This window comes from Mirounga angustirostris, unplaced genomic scaffold, assembly GCF_029215605.1.
Source record: "Mirounga angustirostris isolate CCGP_5_RB_7025 unplaced genomic scaffold, mMirAng1.0.hap1 SCAF_4, whole genome shotgun sequence".
Taxonomy (NCBI): domain Eukaryota; kingdom Metazoa; phylum Chordata; class Mammalia; order Carnivora; family Phocidae; genus Mirounga; species Mirounga angustirostris.
In genome coordinates, this window is record NW_026991712.1 from 142,462,390 (window position 1) to 142,488,398 (window position 26,009).

At 40.8% G+C, this 26,009-nt stretch overlaps 1 protein-coding gene across 20 annotated transcripts in view; it reads right to left on the reverse strand.

Moving 5' to 3' along the window:
* The window catches only part of FGGY (FGGY carbohydrate kinase domain containing), a 395,846-nt gene that overhangs the window by 113,326 nt on the left and 256,511 nt on the right, over positions 1-26,009 (reverse strand). For 18 of the 20 annotated variants that reach the window (XM_045897587.3, XM_064589062.1, XM_054512850.2 and 15 more), the window contains 2 exons: positions 22,396-22,503; positions 5,303-5,364 (listed from right to left, as the gene is read on the reverse strand). In XM_045897587.3, coding sequence (XP_045753543.1) covers positions 5,303-5,364; positions 22,396-22,503 — 170 coding nt within the window. Of the gene's footprint in view, positions 1-5,302; positions 5,365-22,395; positions 22,504-22,617; positions 22,772-26,009 lie in introns of those variants that run through there. The other 2 variants (XM_045897586.3, XM_045897575.3) reach the window with 2 other exon arrangements.

The following is a 26,009-nucleotide window of genomic DNA, read 5'->3' on the forward strand; positions in this document are numbered from 1 at the left end:
TAATAACAGGTATGCCTATTTCTTCCTAAGACCTAATGCATAATGGGGACTATAGTCTTGGAATATTCTATTCATACATCTGATAAAACAGAGATGCACTTTCTTTTACAAGACAATAGAAAGAAAGTGAAAGGAAAGAGAATCCACATTTATTGAATACCTACTAAATATATGAGCTGGATGTAAAATTTGAGATAAAGAAAGAAATGAAGCCAAGATGGGACCATCTTGGAAGAGATGGCAAAGAGAGAAGTGAAGAGGGCCAGGACCCTAGCTGTAATGCACTTTAATGTGATAGTCAAGAAAAAGATCTTGAGGGATATCTGGGTGGCTCAGTTGGTTAAGTGTCTGACTCTTGATCTCAGCTCAGCTCAGGTCTTGATCTCAGGATCATGAGTTCGAGCCCCACGTTGTGCTCCACACCCAGTGTGGAGAGAGAGGGAGAGAGAGAGGAAGGAAGGAAGGAAGGAAGGAAGGAAGGAAGGAAGGAAGGAAGGAAGGAAGGAAGGAAGAGAAAGAAAGAAAGAAAGAAAGAAAGAAAGAAAGAAAGAAAGAAAGAAAGAAAGAAAGAAAGAAAAAAGAAGGAAGGAAGAAAGAAAGAAAAGAAAGAAGAAAGAAAAGAAAAAAAGGAAAGAAAGAAAAAAGAAAGAAAGAAAAGAAAAAGGAAAGAAAGAGAGAGAAAGAAAGAAATCTTGAGCTTGAAAAAGAGACTCAGAAGGACAAGCCAGAGAAATAGGAGGAAAACCGGGAGGAGGCAACATTCCAGCAAGAAAGCCAAGGAAAGAGAGTGTTACAAAGGAGAGGAAGGTGTGCTCATTGCTGCCACATCCTGCTGAGAGCCCAAGGATGGGGACTGGAAAGACTCATCAACAGAGGCTGCTGAGGACCTTATCATTAACTGTTTCAGGGGCCAGTGAGGACAGAATTCATATTCAAGTGGGCAAGGGATGAGTGCAAAATTAGGAAGTAGTGACCAAGAATGTAGGCCATCCTTTGAGAAACTCAGCTCTAAAGGGGAGAAATACAGGGAGATAGTTTGAAGGCGGTATGAAGTCAACTAGTATGTGGAAAGAGTTGGGATTTAAATCCAGTTCTGACTCCACATCTGAGTCCTAATAATCGCTGCTTCTGGACCACCCCTGCTGTTGTTTCTCTGAGTCTACACTGGTAATCCATAAATCTCTTTCCTCTTCTCAATAAAAACTACTCACATGAGGCTCATCTATAGAAGAAAGTTCTGGAAATTTTGAGTATTTCAATGCAAAATCTAACTATCCCTTGGGTTTGTGTTGGGCTCTAAGATCTCCAGAGACCGGCACTTCCACAATCTACTTTCCTCCACAGAATACCTGTAAAATGAGTTAAGCAGGGTGGGTCTTATTGTGGTCTTATGGGTGAGGGAACTGAGTCACTAAGACATTTATGGCAGAACTGGCACAGGAATCCAAGACCTCTAATTCACAGTCCAGGGTTCTTGCTACTTTACCACACTTTGCACAAGAAGGTCTCACCCCTAGAACCACCACCACCAAAATGTTCTCCTCTTTAATAAAACCATTAGTAATAGTGGCAGAAAGAGCAGTGGTGCCTGTTGTAATTGTCACAGTAGAGTTTACAAAGCCTTGCCAAATATATTACCTCATTAAAATCAATACAAATTCTCAGAGGTACCCGGGGCTGGCTCTCTCAGAGCTACTACTCCATGTTCTGATGAGGACACAAGTTCATACAATGATGCATGTTGGAGCTGAGATTTGAAACCAGATCTCTGAACTCTGAATCCAGTGTTCGTGTTTATGGTTTATAAATGCTGGATCCCTTCAAGAATCTGATGAAAGTTATGGCCTCTCTTCACAGAAAATTATGCGTCAGTATACAATCAACAAAACTCTGCACACAATTAAGGGGTTCATGGATGATCTAGATGTAGGAACCCCTGCTGTACGTAGGTTATGTGGTCTCTAAGCCAAATAAAGTGTTAGTTGTTGAAATTCCATGTATGATCCCTCTCAGCGGTAATGGTGTTTTAACTAGAGATTCCTGGAAGGGAAAGCTTACGAAGCTTTTCTCAAACTCCTGGTCAGGATCATGTCCTCTCTACACCCCAGTAATAAATAGCTTATATTCTAGTACAGTATGCATCTCATTCTGCTCTGTGCAGGTGCCTCCTCTATTAGGATGGAAATGTCTAACATAAGTAAGTACAGCAACCATAACAATAACTTTTATCATGACTACGCTCATTGAACACTTATAACAGCTTGACACTTAATTGTCACCATGTGCCACCCACTATTCAAATTCATTTAATTTTCTCAACAACTTTATGCGGTGTTTACTATTATTATTTCCCTTTACAGTGAGGGACTAAGGCACAAAGAGGTTAAGTAAATTGCCTAGGGTCACCTAGTTACTAAGGGGTGAAGCTGAGACACCAGCAGTTTGGCCCCAGAGTCTAGGATATTAACCTCCACCTTAGACTATCTCTCATTTTCCGTGTACTGGCTATGTGGGGTTTCTCTGTTAATATTATAAAATACCTTACTTTTCTAAAAAGCCCAGCAATGAAGCATAATTATCATAGTCTGAAAAATAATGGATTTCATTTTGAAATAATTTTAGATTTTCAGAAGTTACAAAGAGTATACAGACTTCCCTTATACTCATCATCTAAATACAATATTATAAATAGCTTATTTGAATGTTGACAGTTTTCCTTGACTTATTTGAATGTTGACAGTTTTCCCTGACTCATGTCCTTCTTTTAGTCCAGGATCTAAACCATGATCACACATTGTTTTTGTCTCCTCCAATCTGGGACAGTTCTTTAGTAATTCCTGAAGTTTCATCATCTTTTGAAGCATACTGGCTAATAATTTTGTAGAATGCGCCTTGGTTGGGGGTTGGCTGATGTGTTCTCATGTTTACACTGAGGTGATCCATTTTTGGCAAGAGCCTTATAGAAATGATGTCGTGTCCTTCTTGGTACCTCATGAAAAGAGGTGAGAGAGATCTCATTGCTGGTACTGTTGACTTTGATCATGTGGGGGAGGTGCTGTCTGCCAGATCTCTCCACTGGGAAGTTACTATTTTTCCTTTGATAATAATGGGTATCTTACAGCAAGATACTCTGAGACTATGCACATATCCCGCTTTGCATCATACTTTCACTAATTTCAGCATCCACTGGTGATTCTCCTTTGCAACAAGTATTACTGTGGTGTTTGCCTAATGATAATATTCTAGTTCCATTATTTGCTCCACATTTATTAATTTCAAGTATATGGTCCTTGCAGTAGATAGGAAGATCTGCCCTTTCTTCCCATTTATTTCTTCATTTATTTCTTCATATATTTATTCCCATTTATTTACTTCTATCAGAATGGCCTTGGGGAGTCACTTTATTCCATCATTACTTATTCTGTTGATCTAAGTTTTTTTGTCCCCAAAGGCCACAGAAAGATTCTTAAAGCTGGCTCCCATGCACTTTGGCAATTCCTCTTCGAGTAGTTTCTTACTTTCACCTTTTCACAAAATGTCCATGTATGTTCCCTGCCCACGCCCTGGAATCAGCCATGTTCCCAAGAAATCCTAATTCCTTTTCAGCAGAGGAGAGTATTTAAAAACCAGGATCTGGTGCTAGGTGTGCACACTGCTACGAGGGGTCACTCTTTCCAGACCATCTCAGCAGAGAGCACAGGGAATGTATGTATGTGTACTCACACACAGATATACACACTGTATTTGTTTCTCTCTGTGGCTACAGCTCTATCTGTATACAGCTATCCCTACACACATACATACAAAATCACAAGCTGATTCTAATACCTCCTACTTCCACCCACTACCATAGGGTTCATTGTAACCTTCCCCTTTCCCTATTTAAGAGAAACCTGGCTCTCATTATCTACAACATATTTATTTATTTGGTTAGCTGTAGTATACACATAAAGGATTTCCAGAAGAGCTAATGCAGACATTTATGAAAAACAAATTTAGGAATTAGAGTATAATACTTAAAAAATTTTTTAAGATTTTATTTATTTATTTGAGAGAGAGAGGTAGAGAGAAAGGGAGAAGGAGGGGGGGATAAGGGGAGAGAGAGAGAGAGAGAGCACAAGGAAGGGGAGGGGTAGAAGGAGGGAGAGGGGCAGAGGGAGAAGGAGAAGCAGATTCCCCGCTGAGCATGGAGCCCGAAGCAGGGCTCGATCCCAGGACCCCGAGATCATGCCCTGAAGGCAGATGCTTAACTGACTGAGCCACCCAGGGGCCCCAGAGTATAATACTCATATACAGTTATTTTATCTTCAGCCAGACATTATACTATCAAAATATTCTTTCCCAAAGTTACTAGGTTAGTTTTTTTCTTTCCCAAATCTTTCTTACTGTGGTTATGTTATTCATTATTAATACAATAGGTTTAGATTTTGCTAACTGTATTTCATTTTGCCCACTCCCACCATACATACATCCTGGTATCTATCTATTTATCTACCTACTTACCTACCTACCTATCTACTTATCTACCTACCTACCTACCTACTTATTATCTAACATACTTACCAACCTACCTACTTACTATCTAATCTACTTACCAACCTACCTTCTATATATTTTCAAGGGGCACGTGAAACATCACCATGGTTCTAAGAATTACAGTTATATAAAGAGATCTCAGAAAAGTACTATTTCCACCTCTTACCCTATTCTCACTCCCCTTTTTTTCCATCCCATTCCTACCCACCACCTCTAGGTAACGAGTCTCACCAGTTTCTGGTTTGAACTTCCTCTATTTCTTTTGCACAAATGAGTAAATACACATATAGTTTCTTATTGTCACCTTCTTTCTCCATGAAAGGGAGCATACTGTAAACACGCCTTTACGTTCTTAACACTATATCCTAGAAATCACTTCATATCACTTATTATCCTCTGTTGTACAGATGAAGAGATGGGTGTAAAGAGGTTGGATAACTTGCTCAAGGTCACACCCCTTGTAAGGAGCAAAGCTGGATTTGAGCCCAAGAAGTGCTGACTCCAAAATCCACATTCCTTCCACTACATCGGAGTCCCTCATCCACGGTTCCTGGCATATTCTTTGGGACCTCTAGTTTCTTTGAGTTCTCTGTTTGAAAATTAATACATGTATGTCCTGGATCATCTGGATGACTGTCTTATAACCCAACACTGCCGGGCATTCTCATTGCCCAAAGGAACTGAAAATCACCTAGCTGCCTAAGGTGAATGCCCTCATGGAGGAACGCAGGTAAGGTTGTAGGGGGAGTGGGGGGGCAGCAGGTACCTGGCTGTGGCCTTGGCTTGTAGTTCAGGGAAGGCAGCATGGCCCTGCACCATGTGGTCTATCTGAAAAACAAGAGAGATGGGTCAATCTTACAGTTTCTCTGATTTATGTTTAAGCCAGAAAAAGATATATTAAAATGTCGGTTTCTTTCAACTCTGTCCACAGAGGATCTAGGAATGTTAAAGTGCTAACTTCACTAGAGTGTCTGAGCTCTTTGAGAAATTTAGCTTTGCTTCACCTAGTGCTGGCCTCTTGATCCACAAAACACAGCAGTCTAAAGAAAAAGGTGCAGGAAATGAAACTCTCAAGGCTAAACTGGTAGCAACAGGTCCAAAACGGAGGCGTGAGGACAGGAGTGAGAAGGAGTAACTCCAGGTATGTGGTGAAGGGCCTGGGTGTTAAAGCACCAAGCTCTGGATCACACCATGTCAGCCTCCTGATCCAGGCTGTTACCCCAGGGCAATGTCAGACCTTGAATTACTCACCCTGTCTTACTAATGGAGAAGCAGAGTGAAAGAGACGAGGAGGAGGGATTACCAGTTCAAAAACCACCACCAACAAAAAGTTGCCCTAGAGCTGTTCAGAGGACCTCTCCTGATTGACAAGTTATCACAGGAGAAACTGGGGCATCACTCTCCTAGGACAGAAATGTCTAAGCTCTGTGGATAACTATCTTCTTCTCATTTGAAATCCCATGTCTAGGATTTTATTTCTAAATCTACTTGGTAGCTCTAAACAAAATAATACGTAATAGTATCAGGAAGGGAAATGTTTCCCCATGATGCTCCCCTGCTTGCTAAAATACACCCAACACACCGCTTGTGTTCCTGAACCTAATCTGGTTATCTTCCCAATGTTCACATGAGTCTCTAGGACTCCAAAGCCATTTTTCATTCAGACTATGAACCAATTGGTTATTTGGGCCTCCTGGAGATAGTCTCTCTAAGCGTGTTTCCTGACAGCCGGGGCTGTGTAAAGGGGAAGCGAATTTTTTTCTGGAGCCACAGAGGTCAGGTCTGGGTTCTGGCTCTGATACTAACATGCTGTGTGACTGTGTAAATCACTTAACTACTTACTCTGAGCCTCAATAGTCTCCTTAGCCCTCCCCCAGGCTCCCTTTAAAACAGGATTGCTGGGCTGTAGAAGGTGTCGGCCATAATGCCAACAACAGTATAAATACTATCACCTAAAATTTCCTGACTCATTTACCATATATCAACACTGAGCTAAGCATTTTACATACATGATCCCATTTATTCCTTACACGATTCCTAAGAAAAGGATACTATTCTCTACTATAGAGATGAGAAAACTGGGACCAAAAGAGAGTAAGCAACTTGTCCAAGGTCAGTCACAGGGGTAAGTGACAGATCTAGGTTTTCAGCTGCGGTCTCTCTGTGCCTAAAGTCCTTGGTTCTTCACTACTATGCCATAACGTGTACTGAACTTGTAGGTAAAAGCTGCTGAATGCCATTGGTACAGTTATGCAGAAATGCTCAAAAGGATACCAAAGCCACTGGTCATTTCAAGGAGAAAAAGCTATGCAGGTTTGAAATGTTAACTTCCTACAGATTCAGTTTTAGGTGACTGTGATGAGGCAAGTCTGGACCATAAAGAGTTTGCATCAGTAGTGGATAATTAAAGGCATTCCTTGATTTGATGCTGATTTCTGTGGGAAGCACTTTCAGAGTTCAGAGCAGGGAGATTTACATGAGCATCCAGCGGGAAGCTCAGAACCTAGCCTGTGCGGTGCGTGCATGAATGTAGTTTTCTGTATTTACTAAATGCCTAATGCATTCACTGTGTCTAGGCTCTGGGAATACAGTGGAAAGTAAGAAATACAAGACGTATAATACATAGTTATATAAAGTAAGAGGTCAATAATTTGGGGCAGGTGAGGCTTCAGTTGAGAGGCTGAGAACAGGTAGCTTGGAGGAGCAGGAAGCTACAGCCAAGGCATGCCAGAGAGGAGGCTGAGATGGAAAGACATATATGGGTGCAGACAGTAAGGAGATTGGCCAAGCCCCATGCCTGGCATATCAGAGCTGCTCAGTAAATATTTCTGGGATGATTGTGGGATGCACCAAGCATAATGGAGGCAAACCACAGGCTCACACAGGACCAGGTACTTCTTGGACGTGATCACACACTTGACATTTGTGTCTATTTGTGTGGGGCACACTTCGGTCACATCTAACTGTTAAATTAGAGAATAAATAGAGTAGTGAAGATAGTGGATGAATGGGGAGGGTGGGGGCAGATAGCGGGTCATGAAAGCCAGGTAAGTGTTTATAGTTTTATTGGATTAGAAGCCATGAAATTATTTTGATCTGGGGAGCAGGATGATGAGAAGTTAAGGAAAATGAGCCCGGTAGGGTATGCAGGACGGAGAGATAGCTAGGCGTAGAGGGCAGGAAATGTAGACAGGGCTCAGAGGCTGACTGTGAGAACACAAGGCAAAAATATTTCCTGTTCTTGCTCCATTGTAGCACTTAGCAAGTTTTTTTGTTTTGTTTTGTTTTGTTTTTTAATAATCATTAGCTTCTATGTCTGTCTTTACCCTACACTGTGAGCTCTTTTAAATCAAGAGCCCCATTAGTTCCCAATCCTCAGTGTCTACATTAGGGCCTGGCACCCTGAATGAATAAATGAGATATATTTGGAAGAAAACAAAACAAATTTAGTGGCTAACTAGAGAATGTAAGAAAATCAGTCGAGAAAGATGTTTGGGCTCTAAGACAAGGCAATGTGGCCGTATGAATCACATCTTATTATTTTTGGTACCTCTGATGCTTTGAGTCTGTGGTCTTACTGCCCCTGGAGAGACTGCGCCTGGCAGGGCTGGCAATTCCTAGAGATAGCAAAGGACTCAACTTATCTGTTAGCATGCCTTTCATGTGCAAGCTAACTACTCCAGAGCCTACCTACCCCCACCTCCTCTATGGACTACTGCTTCCCTGCTCTAAGCACCCCAGGGCTGGGTATCAGAGAGCTAGGGACAACTCTGGGGCTTCCCATGTGGCCCTGCATCATGGTATGGCGTGCCCCCTCCTCTTGAGAACTGTGAGCAACAAACTATCTTTTCAGTGGCAATCATCCCCTAATCTGTTGGCCTCATCATATGGTAATAATAAAAAAATCTACATTTTACAACAGTGGCTTAGTGAAAAGAACACAGGGTTTGGAAACAGACAGACTCAGGTTCAAATTCATGGTCTACACTCATCTTTGGTGGTACCAAGGAAAAGCTACTTGACCTCTCAGAGACTCATCTCCTAACTGTAAAATGGTGATAATAAAATTCGCATTGCAGGGGTGCCTGGTATATAGGTGGCTCTCAGTTCATAACATCTATTATTAAAAAGAAGGGCATGCGACCAAAAGAGCAAAAATGGTTGGGAGAACAGAATCTCAACTGGTCAGCTGTGCCTTTTTCTTCCCCCCAACAGCATCTGGTAGTAAAGGCCCACTCTGGTTAGCAAAGACCAAGCCAGTTTTTCAAATAATCGAGCACTCATTTCAAAAACCTGGAATGCCTGATCCTAAGGTTGATCTCTCTATTTATGTTCTATTCTCAAATGCATTTAGCATGGTATAGAACACAGTGTCCTATTAGTGGTTATTTGTTTCCCAGTGAAATAACCAGTTTAACCACAATGACCATATTTGCCAACTGGTTGCCTTAGAAATATATAGACAGAGCTCGTCTAACTTTATGATTACTTTCTTATTTCCTCCATCTTCTCAGATTTCAGCTCTGAGAGCAAGCAGAAAAGTCTACAAATGATATGGATAGGTAGGAAGCCTGAGCTGGATGGAGTCAGATCTTCTTCAGGATGGCTTTCTAAATCAAGAGGGAAAAGCCGTCTTATGATATACACCTATGGTTGGATTTTTAGGTCCTTCCTTATAAAGGTGGCATCTGCATTTGCAACACGGGAGAAACAGAAACACAACACAGTGTAACACAGAGATCATAAACGGGTAGTATGAGGGGACATCTGGCCCACAGATGTATTTTATTTGGGTTATATAATGTTTTAAAAAATCAGCCAATATTTTTAAATTGGGAGATTCCACTTAAAATCCAGATTTTGGTTTCTCCCAAAGAACCAGCATATGCAGGACACTGGGCCACCCATATTCCCACATGGCAAGAGTCAGCTGGAGCCGAGTGATGACTAATCCCTTCAGACAGGACTGCACCCTTCAGTATGTAGAAGATACCACCGCTCCCCACCCCTCCAGCCCCAACAACAGACACCAGATTTCACCAATTTCTCACCATGACTGCACGAATGTTTTACTTGTAGGAGAGATCTATTTCTCTACGCCCATCTCTCTATGAAAGGAAGGAACATAAAATCATTCCCTAGAGTGCCATGAGTTGAAAGAAAAACTTCTCTATCAAAGTAAAAAAAAAAAAAAATTTGTTTGCCTAATCTGTTTATGCTATCTGTCTGACTCCTTTAGGCATTTGAGTTTCTGACTCTTGAAATGACAGGGAGAACACAGACAGGCAGTCCTGAGACCTGAGTCAGTTCTGGCTCAGGGAATGACCTTAAACAAGACCATTTCTTTCTTTCTTTTTTTTTTGTTAGATTTATTCTTTATTTTTCCTAAGAGATTTAGTTCTCTCTCTACAACATTTAATAAATTAACATGACAAATAGCCAAGTGTTTGGAAAATTAGACAGAGGACTGCAATTGCCTGAGATCTCAAAACTGTGTGCACAGAGTCCATAGGCAAGAAAAACACACGACAAAGCCAAATTCAGAATCCCAGAATTTTAGGTTCTATGATCATTTTGCTGAGACAAAGCTATTTTATGGCATGATGGGCTTTTCTCTATTAAAACCAATTTTATGTATTAGTCTTGAGGCGTTCACCTTGCTTTGCAGATAATGAAATCATTAGGCTCAAGGATATGTTTATTGCTTGTAACAACTCCCTTTTTGCCATTTGTATTTACCTGCAAAGTCACTTTTTTCATCTCAGTTCTTCCAACTCTTTATTTAACTTCATTTTCTTATCTTAAAGCGAAAACATTTTATCTAATTTTTCCCAGCGTTGAAATTCTCATAAAAATCTAATGAAAGACGAAAGCCCAGCCTAGACAATTTCTTTTATGTTGCTGGAAAGAACTGTGGGTTTCAATACTGAACGGTTCCTAAGAACGACAAACATTCCTGAAAGAAAACGTAAACTGTTTTTTTTTTCTCCCACAACTTTAATATTAGCTTGAGATAGAACAACTTCTCTTACAAGTGGACAAATGCTGATTTAATCCAGAGCTAGTTTAGTCAGTTTCATTCAACATCATTCAACATCAAAGTTAATAGCTTTGTGTCTTTTTATAGTTTGTTAATTAATTCACTTATTCAGGAAACTAAGATGATATATGGCTATCCTGTGTTAGGCATCACTCTAATAATTGGAGATACAAAGATAAACAAAAGTCATTGCTCTCACAAAGCCCTGCCTGTCAATGGAAAATGAGCATACCAATATTCAAATATGGTCTCGACTGATGAAGTTCTTTATAGATTTCACTAATGTTTACTGAACATTTCCTCTGCTCTAGTCATAGTAAGCACAGGGGAGTCAGTAGCCATAGAAAGGTAGCTCAAGACTTCATCCAAATGCTACTCCAACTTCTGGATGATCTCTGAGTTACATTATAAGTAGCCCAGCTAAAGCTGAAAGAACTCAACAGAGATTTCAGTAGGTGCTCATCACAGGAAAGACAAAACTTGAGAGTTTGAGTTCAACCAAATTAACCACCTGTTAAAAAAAAATACTCTTCAGAGGAATAAGAATAATCCAGTCTCTCTACAATATATCAATCATAATGTTCAAGATATGATCCCAAATTGCTAGCCATATAAGAGAGAAGGAAAATGTAATCCATACTTAAAAGAAAAGCCATTTAATGGCCAATGACCCTGAGATGACACAGATGATGGAATTAGAAGGCAAAAATTCAGTAGTTTACTCTAGATTTATCTCCTGTGGCAAGGGAAACAAAAGCAAAAATAAACTCTTGGGACTACATCAAAATAAAAAGTTTCTGCATAGCAGAAGAAACAATCAACAAAACTGAAAGACAACCTACTGAACAGGAGAAGATATTTGCAAAAGACATATCTGATAAGGGATTAGTATCCAAAATATATAAAGAACTTATATAAATAGGTGAAGGGGATTGAGAGTACATTTATCTTGGTGAGCACTGAGTAATATATGAATTGTTGAATCACTATATTGTATACCTGAAACTAATAGTTAACTATGTTAACTACACTGAAATTAAAATAAAATAAAGAACATATACATATAATGTCAGGGAAATGTCAGTCAGAAAAAGGCAAATATCATATGATTTTACTCATATGCGGAATTTAAGAAACAAAACAAAGAAAAAAAGAGACAAACAAAAAACAGACTTTTAACTATAGAGAACAAACTGATGGTTACCAGAAAGAAGGTGGGTGGGTGGGAGGGAGGATGGGTGAAACAGGTGAAGGGGATCACGAGTACACTTATCGTGATGAGCACTGAGTAATATACAGAATTGTTGAATCACTGTATTGTACACCTGAAACTAATATAACACTGTATGTTAATTATATTGAAAATAAAAAAATAAAATCATCATATATCTGAAAAAGGGGGGGAGGTGAGAAGAACTCTATAAAATTGTTCCTTGATCTGAGCACTGGTATGTTTTGACATTGTTGAATGTCAATAAATACTGCTTAAATATCATTGCTCACCTTAAAAAATAAACACTTAAATAAATAATAAATTTAAAAAATGAATTCAGTAGTTTAATAATGCTTTAGGATATAAAGGATAATAGTCTCATAATCAATCAATAGATAAGAAACAAAAACTATTAAAATGGAAATCCTAGTATTGAAAAAGATAATATCTGAAATATTTAGTGGACAGGCCTCACAGCTAATTGAAGATCATAGACAAAAGAGGCAATGAACTTGAAAATAGACCAATAGACACAGTATCTAATTGTGAGAGAGAAGGGGGAGAAGGGAGAGAGGAAAGAAGGGGGGGAGGGGCTGATGGACGGAGGGGGGGAGAGGGAGACAGAGAGAGATGTGGGAGAAGTAGAGAGAATGAAAAAAAAAAAATCCCTCACAGGCCCATGTATAATATAGACATACCCTCTGATGATATTAAGGGGCAAATATATGGTATCATCCCCCAGGGAAAATACCTAAGCCAGGGTGGTACTGGCTCATGAGGACCAAACTCTACTGTATTTGATACATGAAGATCTGCCATATCCTGCCTGTAAAACATTTGTCTTATTGCTCTTAGCTTTACAAAGCTGATGTTTCTTACTACTGTATCAGGGATGTATTCTTGTCATGGGCCACCACCTATGCTGAAGGTGGTGGGTCTATGGAAAGGACCTCTTCCTGGGTAACTGGGGAACCATATTTGTAAGTACTTTCTTTTGTCTTATGGATATATTAATCTTGTGTTGCTGTTTATATTGCTACTGTGGCATATGGATGCAATATTTATTTATATTTAAATAAATAAATACTGACAATTTCCCAAACTTGGTGAAAGACAGAAATTTATAAATTCAAGAAGTTTAGCAAACCTGGGAAAAGGAGGGTAAATCCAAAGAACACCACATGTGGACATACCACAATAAAAATCAAAGATTAAGAAACAATCAAGAAAGTAGTAGGAGAAAAATCATATACTGTAGACATGGGAAAAACAATACAAATGATGGTTGACTTCTCATAAGAAACAATGGTGCCAGAATACAAAACAGTAACATCTTTAAGCGCTGAAGGAAAACAAACAAACAAAAAAAAACTGTCAACCAAGAAGTCTAGATTGAGCAAAAATATCTTTCAGGATAGAAGATAAAATAAATTCATTAAAAAAAAAAAAACTAAGAATTTTTTTTTCTTTTTGCCAAAAGCTATAAGAGATGAATAAATGCTGAAGGAAGTTCGTCAGGCTGAGGGGAAATACCTGACAGAAATTTAAATTTTCAGAAAGAAATAAAAAAAAAAATGGAAATGGAAATGGTAAATATGTAGGTAAATACAAAAGATAATGTTCATTTCTCAGAATCTCTTTGAAATATGTAGGACTCTTACAGATGGAATTGTATCCTACCACAATTCCAATGTGAAGCCCCGACCCTCCCTGTGACTGTTTTTGGAAGTGCGGACGTGATGAAGGAAATAAGGTTCTATGAGGTCGTCAGGGTTGGGCCCTAATCCAATAGAATTGCTGTCCTTATAAGAAGAGCCAGGATCACCAAAGCTCTCTTGCTACATGCATGCACCTGGAAAAGGCCATGTGAAGACACAGTGAAAAGGCTGCTGCCTACAAGCCAAGAAGAGAGCTCTCATGAGAAACTGAACTTTCTAGCACTTTGATCATGGACTTCTAGCCTCCAAACTGTAAGAAAATGAGTGTTTATTGTTTAAGCCACCCAGTTGACGGTATTTCGTTATGGCACGCTGGACAGACTACTACGTTATTTAAAGCAAACAACATGGCAACTACTATATTCTTGGACGTAGAGCATATGTAGGCATCACACATACTATGACTATAGCATAAAGAGTTGGGGGGGTGGCAAAGGGAACTATAGAGTTGAATGGTTTTTATATTTTACATGACGTTATATAACATACAGTCTAAGTAGGCTGAAAAATTTAGGACGTTTATTGTATGTAATTCCTAAAGAAATCATTTAAAAAAAGGAATTCAAAAAATCATGCCTAAAAAGCAAACAGGAGAATTAAAATGGAATTCTGAAAACTGAAAGATATTTGAGTAATCCAAAAGATGGAAGAAAAGGAGAGACAGAGAAACAAAAAACAGAATCACCACAGAAAACAAATAGCAAAATGGAAGACCTATGCAACAATATGCATCTTCACACTGAATTGTGGATAGTTTCAACACTCTCAGTAAACATCAAAGATTACAAGACTGCAGAAAAGCAAGACCCAACTATATACTATGTATAAAAGATGCACTTTACATAGACTGGGACAGAGATGACGGTGCTTTGACTGATGGTGTTGGGAGTGAAGGTTAAAAAAAAACAGATGGAGTGGTCATATACATTTTAGAGTTAGAATCCATAGGACTTTCTGACTGGATGTGGGCAGAGAAGGGAAAGGAGGGGTAAGGAATTAATCCTAATTTTCTGGCTTTAATAAAAATATAAATGATGGTGGTCTTTACTCAAATGAAGACAAATAATTGAGGATCAACCTAGAGAATGTATCAGTTACTAGAGTCAGAAAACTAATTCTGGAATCCTTCCTCCCCCTGTCTCCCTGACATTGAATCCATCTTCTCTCCATTCATAGCAATGTTATCCTTCAAAAACCTTGACCTCTCTCTCTTTTGCACACTTCACATCCAATCCATCAAGAAACTGCATCAGCTCTACCTTCAAAATATATCCCAAAACACGACCACTTTTTCCCAGCTCCACTGCCACCATCCTCACGTCTCAGCTGGTTTACTGCAGTGGCCTCTTTCTGGGGCCCCTACTTCCATCTCCCCCACGCCTACACCCACTCCATCGTTTATTCCCAGTGTAGCAGGCAGCAGTCTGAATGATCCCTTAAGAACTAAGTCCTATCTGTCCTGGGCTCCTTATTCTCCAGTAGCTTTCCATTTCACTCAGAGTAAAAGCCAAAATTCTAACAGTGGCCAATAATATAGCCCCAAATTACCTCATGAACTGATTCACTACAACTCTCATTTTGGTTCACTCGGCTCCATCTTTGTGGCCTTCTTTGCTATTCCTGTAATACTGCAGGCAGGCCATCCTCCCTCAGGACCTTTGCACTGGTTTTTCCCTTGGCCTGGTATGTTCTTCCCCTAGGTTTCCAAATGGCTAACTTCCTTCCCTTCCTTGTTATGTATGTACGTCACATCAAAAAGGCCTAGTGTAACCACCTTATTTAAAATTGCAAACTGCTCACCTGAACCCATAAACTTACTTCCTCTTTTATTTTTAACGACTTATACCATAAAAGAAACTTTACTGCTTTCTCATTTTATTTATTTTGTAGGTTCTATCTCCTCTTGTTAGAATGTAAGCTTGACAAGGGGGCAGATTTTTGGAGTGAGGTAGAGGGGCTGTTTTATTCTCTGCCTATTTCTCACTCAGAACAGTACCATGAACGTAGTGTAAATAACCATCACTCTAAAGAGTTTAAACTTTTATTAAATAGGTAACTGGAGAGGTATCAAGAGTGACAGGGTCATGTCTATGTGCTTTCACCACAATCTTTAAAGAGGATGTTGTGGAACGTTTGCGTTCCTTCAAAATTCATATGTTGAAATCCTAACCACCAGGGTAATGGTGTTGGGAAGTGGGACCCTTGGGAGGTAAGTAAGTCTGAGGGTGGAGCCCTCATGAACGGGATTAACACTCTTCTAAGGGTCTGAAGAGACCAGAGTTCTCCCCTTCCACCATGTGAAACTACAAGGAAAAGTCAGCCCTCTGCAACCCGGAAAGAAACCTCACCAGAAACCAACCATGCTGCTACCTTGATCTCGACTCCAGCCTCTAGAGCTGTGAGAAATAAAGTTCTGTTGTACAGACGCCCCTGCCCCCCCCCCCCCCACAGTATATGGTAGTTTGTTAGAGTGGCCAAACTAAGACAGAGAGGTTAGAGAGGGAAGGATTAGAAAAAAGAAGGTAATTAGGGAGCTGTGCAGGGACCTGGGTGGGTATACAAAAAATACAGTGCAAGCCTGGGTGGGAGGGAACACAGGAACATTTGTTTATGCAGAGTTGGTCTCTGTATCCATGAAGTCATTCCAATTAGCCAATGAGAAATGCTGGGGACACACCTAAGTCTATACACAGATTCTGTCAATACTATACACATACATTTTTTTTCTCTCATGGCCTTACAAAGCCTGCCAACTGAATTTGCTTCGATGTACTTGAAAAGAAAGTCACACTAATCCCCAATAATTGTTTCTCCAGGGACTGTACAAGACAAGTATAAGAAAAACTCAAAAATGTAGCTCCACCAAAGTCAGGTCCAGTTCTGGAGAGATCTGGGTCTTCCGGTAGTAGACTTGGGTTTGAATCAAGGCTTTCCCACTTATAACTATTAAGATCTTGATGAAGCTACCTCATTGTTCTGAACCTATTTATTCACTAGTAAAACTAACGTAACAACACTGACCACACAGACATGCTGTGCAGATCAGACAGAATACTAAATCTTAAAAAGGGCCTGAAAGTGTCTATCCCATAACAGATACTCTAAGTAGGCTTCAGGGGTCATGCAATCTACTTTATGTGCTACCCTAACTTATAATTATCAGGCCTATATCTAACCCTCCCATTAGATGATAAGCTACTGGAGGACAGGAATCACGTGACTGTATTCTTGCCTGGCCCAGAGTCATCTCTGTCACATGATGGAAAGAATGAACGAATAAAGGGGTGAAATCACTATCTCCATCCACGCACAGCATGTGTACAACCCGAGCTCTTCATACACCCACTTGTGGAGCACTGATGGACTTCCTGAGGCTAGCCCCAGGCTGAGTGGCACTGGGGATAGAGGTCCGGGAGAGAGGCTCCCCAATGCACAAATGCTAAAATTCTGAGCACACAGCATCTTGCTACATGGTGACCCTGGGGCTCAAGTTCATAAATTTAAATTCTGGGTTCAAACAATTCAAAGGTGGGGCGTCTGGGTGGCTCAGTAGGTTAAAGCATCTGCCTTCGGCTCAGGTCATGATCCCAGGGTCCTGGGATCGAGTCTTGCATCGGGCTCCCTGCTCAGCGGGGAGCCTGCTTCTCCCTCTCCCTCTGCCCACTACCCCCAGCTTGTGCTCTCTCTCTGTCAAATAAATAAATAAAATCTTAAAAAACAAAAACAAAAACAATTCAAAGGTAACCCCCACCCAAGGCCAATTATCCCAGAAAGCCAAAGCCACCAGAGAGGCAGCTTAGGAATTTGACTTAGCCTCCCTTACTCCACACCTCCCCCAATGAAAATGACTCCAACTTAAGACAGACAAGAGTGCTTGGAGAAAGGGATGGCCAAGGGCCAGCTGGAAACCAGCTTCAGCATCTGGATGCAGTGACTGCATGGGCTGGTGTTCTATGGAAAAGGTCTGGGCAAAAAAGCAATGTTGTTTGCACAGCTATTCTGGAGAGAGTATTGACAAGCACGAGGCAAGCCCTGCTGCGTGCCCGATTGATGCAACTAAAATCAATCATCCACGGGCTGGAGGCATGTGCCCTTCTAAAAGGAAATGAGTATCAGTGGCACAAGCTTGAAACGAGTGAAAAATGAATCCAAATCTCAGTCAAATGAAACTGTAAGAGGTCCAGAACCAGAAAAGATCCTATTCTATTTTTTTTTTTTCCTTCATCCTGAAGTTAACCAGATGGAGATTTTTTTTTTTTTTTCCAGTACCAAGCTATTCACACACTTGGAATGACTTGCTTTGGGATGGAAGATTTTTTTTTTTAATTGTAAAAATGAGACGAAATAGCTCCCCCCCCCCCCCCAATCTAGTGTTTAGGTAATTTTTTTCTTTTTTTCTTCCCTTCTTTCTCCTCCTTCCCTTCCCTCTTCTCCTTTCTCTTCTCTTCTGCTTCAGATGGTATGTTTGTGACCGTGTTTAGAATATACTCTGGACAACGTAATAATGGAGCAGTTTCACACACAGCATATCAGAGATGTGTATTTGAAACAAAGAACATAAAACATGCAACTTCCTCTCACAGAGTCCTACATGAAAACAATGTGTTGTAAAACCAGAGACCCGAATTTCACAACAGAATAAACAAGAATAAGTAAATGGAAAGGAACGATGAACGGCAAAGGAGCCACATAAAAAGGCCACTGATGGTGCATCAGGAATCTCTCTGGGCTGTGCTTACTACCCTGAGTGTGCACTCTTCATCTGTGTATTTGGATAACCATTGTACCTATTTCACAGGGATTTTGATAGAATTAAAGGAGATAGTATATGCCAAGCTCTCGGCATCGAGACTGGGAAATAAGCCTTCAAAATAAATGTGAGGCATTGTGCTTATCATGAATATCACTCAAGGATTAATAAGATTATGTATATAAATCCTTTTCACAGAAAAACATTCTCAATAAAGTAGGATTATTATCATTATCATTTTTTTCTTTTATTATGTTATGTTAGTCACCATACAGTACATCATTAGTTTTTGATGTAGTGTTCCATGATTCATTGTTTGCGTATAACACCCAGTGCTCTGTTCAGTACATGCCCTCTTTAATATCCATCACCAGGCTAACCCACCCCCCCACCCCCCTCCCCTCTAGAACCCTCAGTTTGTTTCTCAGAGACCATAGTCTCTCATGGTTCATCTCCCCCTCCGATTCCCCCCCTTCATTTTTCCCTTCTTACTATCTTCTTCTTTCTTTTAACATATAATGTATTATTTGTTTCAAAGGGACAGGTCTATGATTCAACAGTTTTACACAATTCACAGCGCTCACCCTATCACATACCCTCCCCAATGTCTATCACCCAGCCACCCTATCCCTCCCACCCCCCACCACTCCAGCAACCCTCAGTTTGTTTCCTGAGATTAAGAATTCCTCATATCAGTGAGATCATATGACATCATTATTATTTTTATTTCATTTCTTTATTTTATAGGTTGTTTCTGTCTCTTTGCTTGCCTCCTCCGGACTGGACTGTTGCTTTACTGGGCAGTCTCTTCTGTTCTTGATTCACATTTTGCCCCATCATGCTAGCTTTTGGATTTCCTAAGATTTTGCTCTCTATAATGCACAGGTCAATCATGCCCCACTTGTATGGACAATGAAATATAAGTAGAATAGCCCAAAGTCGGGCTCCAAGTGCAGCTTGGTTGGTGACAGTGCAAAATCACTAACTAGAGAAAGGCTAACAATTCCCATGACTCCTGTCGAAAGTCATAGTAGACTATTATGAAGATTTTATTAATGGCCAAAAAGAGGTCACATTTTTTATTTAAATTCAGGATCCTGAAACAGGCATAACCAATTCTCATCCATAAAGATATGTCATAATGTTTGGGTAAAGATGGCTTATATCCATAGCAACAGAGCGAACTTTGAGCCAAATACTTGGAAAAGTATTTCCAGACTGACACAGATGTTCAATTTGCATACTAGGGCTCTGAAAACCTGTTGATGGGCAGCTTTGTGGACAATGCATTCTGCACAAAGAGTTGGTTTACTGGATCATTATCCTTGTTTTAAAAAAAAAAGCCTCTGGATTGTGTCCTCTATGAGTCCTGGGTCTGCAAACGGTGATTATACCACGATGCAGGGTTGAAACAGGCTATATTTCAGTAATGGGCTTTCAATATGTCACAGAAAGGGAATGGATAGTTAAGTGAAACGTGTATACACACAACACTCATTTCAGTAGGAGAATGCAAAGTCTGAATCCCCTGGCACCTTCATACAGCCGTGTCGTAGCTTCTCTAGCATTGGGTTCTTACAGACCAACCAGATATTCTTTCTTTTACAGGCACTGTCTACTAGACAACGAGCTCCTCAAAACCAGGGCCCGATGGAGGTCTTGCTCATTGAATGCATCTCTGCAGCCTGGCACAAAAGCAAGCGCACAGAACATGGGCTTCAAAGCCAGCCAGCCACCTATGCTTCCACCAACTTTGAAAGAGAACTTGAGGCAGCTAGGTATAAAACAGCCACATACTAAGAAACAGAAACAATGGGGATTTGCATCCAGAGCCAGCTTTGGATCCGATCGGTTATCATTCGGTTGAACATTTGGAAGAGCTGGTATGGGAACGAGACCACAAACAGATGATGTGAGATTGGCTAACTGAGCCTAGGTCCCCCTTTCTCTTGCCTTCCACATGCAATCCTTCCAAGGCTTGTCGATCTCCTGACCTCAGTTCTCAGTTATCACTGCCCCTGTCCTCCTCATTCAAGCCCCCATGGCTTTCTGTTTGTGGACTAACCGACTAAAACCGGTCTCCCCATCTTCAGCCGTGTGCCCTCAGGCCTTCTTCCTCACGGCTGCTAGCCAGAGTTTGTACAACTGAGATCTGAACATGCACTGCTTCCCCTTGGTCTACCAGACAGAGATCAGTTCCTTAGCCTGTTCTCCAGGGACTTTTTTTTTTTTTTTAAAAGATTTTATTTATTTATTTGAGACAGAGAGAATGAGATACAGAGAGCATGAGAGGGAGGAGGGTCAGAGGAAGAAGCAGACTCCCTGCCGAGCAGGGAGCCCGATGCGGGACTCGATCCCGGGACTCCAGGATCATGACCTGAGCCGAAGGCAGTTGCTTAACCAACTGAGCCACCCAGGCGCCCCTCCAGGGACTTCTTATGATGTGGTCCCTACCCAGCTCTCTAACTTTTATTGTCAGTCTTTCTTCTAAGAACAGTTTATGCCACAGCTGAGATGCTGGACTATGTGCCATCACCTCAAATAAGCCTTGTTATTTGTCACTCCCATATCTTTGTTCCTACGCCAGTTCTCCTGCCTAGAAGAGTATCTCTACCCTTCTTTGCCTGGTTGGTCTCTATTTACCTTTTAAGACTCAACATAACTGCTTTCTCCCCTGCAAAAAGTTTTTTTTAACCTAGCTTTACGCCAGTTCTGTGCTTTGTCCCCCTGGTATAGTACTCATCTCACTTTTATGGGTCTTCTATCTTCCCTATTAGACAACCCCATGAATTCATCAAATTTTTATCAACTACCTTCTATGAACCAGGCACTGAGCTGGATGCAAAGAAAAGTAGGATATGGCCCTTACCTTTAAGGAGCTCATAGATTTCTGGAAATAGCACGTTAGTAAACCAATAAGAACACAGAATATTATAAGTAGAGTTGTGTCTTAAAGGACAAGTAAAATTATCGAAGTGGTAAAGAGCTCTCTGAGCAGGGAAAGAAACACATCCAAAGGCAGAAGAGTAGAATAACATAAGTCATGGGGAAGCTGTGGGTAGGGTAATCTAGCCTCAGTGACAAGTACATGTGTGGGATTGAGGGGATGGACCATGAGAGGTATGACGTGCCCAGAAAACTATTTGAATGATGTCCTCAAGGCTATGGAGAACCACTAAAGGATTTCAGCTGGTGACTTACGTGGCCCTTTTTACAAAGTAAAATATCACTTTCACTGCCATGGAAAAAAAAGGACTTTTGTGTGAAAGATAGGTGACAAGATGGGTTAGTCATCATTGCCTGGACCAACATTTATTCCTTTGGCAAATGCATGCTGACTATGCACCATATGTTGACAAAGCTAAGTTTTCTGATTTAGGAACCTGCAAATCTTCCAGATCCTGGGTATATGGGTAGTGCGACAAAATGGGCTGGTCAAGGTTATAAAAACATTTGGAAAACAGTGTGGAGGTGCCTCAGATAAAAATAGAGCTACCCTATGACCCAGCAATTACACTACTGGGTATTTACCCCAAAGACACAGACGTAGTGAAAAGGAGGGCCATATGCACCCCAATGTTCATAGCAGCAATGTCCACAATAGCCAAACTGTGGAAAGAGCTGAGATACCCTTCAATGGACGAATGGATAAAGAAGATGTGGTCCATACATACAATGGAATATTACTCAGCCATCAGAAAGCATGAATACCCAACTTCTCCATCAACATGGATGGGACTGGAGGAGAGTATGCTAAGTGAAATAAGTCAAGCAGAGAAAGTCAATTATCATATGGTTTCACTTATTTGTGGAACATAAAGAATAGCATGGAGGACATTAGGAGAAGGAAAGGAAAAATGAAGGGGGGAAATCAGAGGGGGAGATGAATCATAAGAGACTATGGACTCTGAGAAACAAACTGAGGGTTTTAGAGGGGAGGAGGGGGGGAAGATGGGTTAGCCCAGTGGTGGGTATTAAGGAGGGCACGTACTGCATGGAGCACTGGGTGTTATATGAAAACAATGAATTGTGGATCACTATATCGAAAACTAATGATGTATTGTATGGTGACTAACATAACATAATAAAATAAACTTTAAAAAAAATTTAGACCCATATTAAGAAAGTGTCAACTTACCAGTTTTCCAGTAACGCTCTGACCACCTTCATTCAGCCAGAACCCAGGGACCATGGCTGAGAAATAAGGGCCCCAGACACCTGGTACAAAAATTGGGTCTTTGCTGATCTGAAAAGAAAGAGGCAAAATAGATGAAAATAAGTGATGCTCAGGGCTAGAAGAAGCCTTAACCTCCTCCCATCCAGTTTCTATGACCGTGAAATTCAACTTCTCATTAAATACCTTCTTTGGTAAGAAAGTCATTCCTTCCAAAGGAAGGGCATGGCTTCATCTTTGGAGGCCTTCTTGATAAATTCATTTAGATGTCAGGGTAGCAAAAGAGATCATTTTGGAAAGAAACTAATGAGCCATTTCCTTGCTGGCTCCCTCTCTGTGGTAGACTCATTGCAAAAATGGTCCCCATTCTCCTCCCTCCGTGAATCCAACCTCTTTGTAAGGAGACTTTGCGGCTCCTCTCATTGACAGGTGGAGTCCCCACCCCTTGAATCTGGGTCAGCCTTGTGACTTGTTTTGGCCAACAGAATGAGATGGAAGTAACACTGTGTCGGTTTTCCAGGCTTAGGCCTGAAGAGGACTGTGTGCTTCTATTCTTTCCCTTGGTTCTCCACCTTTGCCAGAAGAGCCCAGAGTAACCTGCTGGATGGAAGGACAAGCAACAGAGCTGAGTCAGCCCAAATGTAGCAAGTGACGTCTCACATATAAGAGACAGACCAAACAAGATCAGCAAATCATCCTAGTCAACAAGCACTAACAAGCCCAGATCACAGAATCACCCAGCTAACTGGCAGACCTGTAAACAAAAATTCATGTCTTGTACGTCACTAAGATTGTGTGTTTGTCACCTAGCATTTCTGTGGTAGATAACTGATTCATTCCCTTCCTTCTACAAACACTTACTAGTCACAACTATTAGCATGCCATCTCCCTCTCTTGGGTGCTGGAGATAAAGAGATGAATCAGACAGAGTTCCTATCTTCAAGCAGCTACTCATCTATAGGGGAGCTTTACAAGTAAATAGACAAATAGGATACAGTGTGGTCCACGGGATGATAAAGAGAAAACATAGAATGTTATGGAGGGACAGAGGGGGCAAGGCGTGAATGGTCTGAGAGAACAGGACATAGATGTAGGATTGAGCTAGGCATGATAGGTCAAGGGAATGGCCTGAACAAAGCCATGTAGGTGAGGGAGAGGTGCTCTTAGGATTTAAGACACTATGTTCCACAGAAGTCCTTTCAGGTGTTAGGAGAATATACCAAAACATGAACCAGGACAGACAAGGAAGGACCATGTGTTCACTCATCTGGAATGGCACATGCTTCTCATCCATCTAGTAGGGATGCATGCTGAAGTCATATTTCTGGTTGTGGAGAGGTATAGTTAGAGGGTGGGGAGGAAAAGGGAGTGAAGCATACCAGGTCTAGTCCCACATGTCTTCTGGACAGGTAGGAAATCTATTTATTCATTTATCCTACAAATATTTATTCAGCCCTTATTATATACTTGGTACTATGTCACATCCTGGGGATATAGAATTGAACTGAATATTCATGATTTCTACCTCCATGAAATTTATAGCCCAGCATTTTAGCACAGGAACAAGCTTTCTTTAAATGTCTTGACCCCCACTATTCCAGTTCCCTTTTCACTAAACTAGTGAGTCCTCAAATCAGTGGGATTTCCATCCCTCAAATATGAAGAAAGTGAGGGAACTACACAACACTGTCAACTTTAAATTTTGTGAAATAAAGATAACCTATAAAAAGGGACATTTAGCACCTAAAATAGGAATAATGTCAGGGAAAAAGGAAAGACTTTTACAAGAAAAGACAGTTTGGCTTACAATGACATATTCACTCATTTCCTTATTGGTTTAACAGATGTTTCCTGAATTCCCTATGTGGTATAAGCCTGTGCCAGGCACTGGCAATGAATGTGAAATAAAACAGCATGGTCCCTGCCCTCATGAAGCATTCTGTCTTGAGATGGGGTCAGATGAGAGTGGCTAATCCTTCAAGTTTGGCCAGGAATCTCCTAGGTTTAGCAGTCAAGATCTTGTGTCCTAGAAAACCATTCAGTCCTGGGCAAACGGGACAAATCACTGAGCACCCTCAGATAGATATTAGTTAGATCATTGCACAGATGTGTAATTATAAACTGTGATAAATAAATGAATGAAAATCAAAAGGTACTACAAGGGCAAATAAGTGAGGTACCTAATTTAGGGGTTTCAGAAGGCTTTTTTCAGGAGGCAGTATTTGAATTAAGATGTAAACTACACACAGAAGTCACTCAGTAGGTGTGAGGGTATTTGTGTGAGTACATGTGTAAGTGTGTGTAAGTGCGTGTTTGTGCATGTGTGTATGATATGGAGACGGTTCCCACCAGAAGGAGCACACACTAAATGGTCTTCGTTTTCGTCACTTTGTCTTTGCCCATGAAAATTTATCACATGCCGTGCCTAGACACTACTCATCCCAGATTGGCTTTGGGGTGAATAAGAAAGCCCATGTTCACAATCACTTAGGACCCAGTGTTTGGGCAGGTACATGGATAACTGCCAAAGTCAAATCATCTCTTATCATGCCCTGCACCCCTTCCCTTCCAGAACTCTTAGCCCTGTTTCAAAGATTAGTCTCAGTGAGCTTGTTGTATAAGACATCCACAGTCACACAGTAACCACCCAAGGTGGGATTTGAACCCAGGCAGATGTTGGACTCGAATCATATGGTATGTTTTATTCTTAACTTTTTATACATAAATTGCTTTGGAAGGTTATGCATCACCCCCCACGTCCACCCCATCTCACAATTTATTTAAACTTGTTCCTGAGTCAGCTGCGGCAGAGCTTCCCTGGAAGATGAGGGTCTGCTGCTCAGAAATGTCAGATGAAGGCTTTGCCTGGCTCTGTCCAGGGAGAAAGTTTTGAGCTGATTCCTGTTTGTGCTCACTCGTTTGAAATGGCACATGCTTCTCATCAGACATCTGAGTAAAGCAAGGAAACCAACACACAGAAGTATGTTTCCCAGAGCATTTCCAATCACTTCTAAACCCTGTGCTCTTGGAGAAAACAAGTAATAGTTTGTTTTGACAGAGAGAGAGAGAGAGAGAGAGAGGCATATCTGTATGTTTCTGTGTGCTTTACTTCTTTGCAGTAAACCTAAATATTTAGAGATATTTTTGTGAAAGCTCTTTCCCATGCTGATGGATATCTTGGCCTGGAGGCTGCTTTGTTACCCAAAGAAGGGAGTTCCTTTTATTCCACTGATAACAACTGTCTGTACAGGACGTTGATTTCCAGTCATGGTGATGCTGTTGGCAACAATAGTCAAGATTGACTGGGTACTTACTAAAGGCCTTATTCCAAGCATATTATCGGAATTAAACCACATAACCCTCATAAAAACCCTGAAGGAAGATTCCACCACTATTCCTATTATATAGATGTACAAACTAAAGCAGAGAGAGTTTAATTCCATGTCCAAGGTTATAAAAATGCAAAGCAGCCAGGCACCACACTCTGCAGGTTCTAAATTTGTCTCTGCCAAAGTATGGTCTTATTTTTAGGCTACCATTGCTTCTTTGAATCCTTCTTTGGCTCCCAAGGGCAGAAA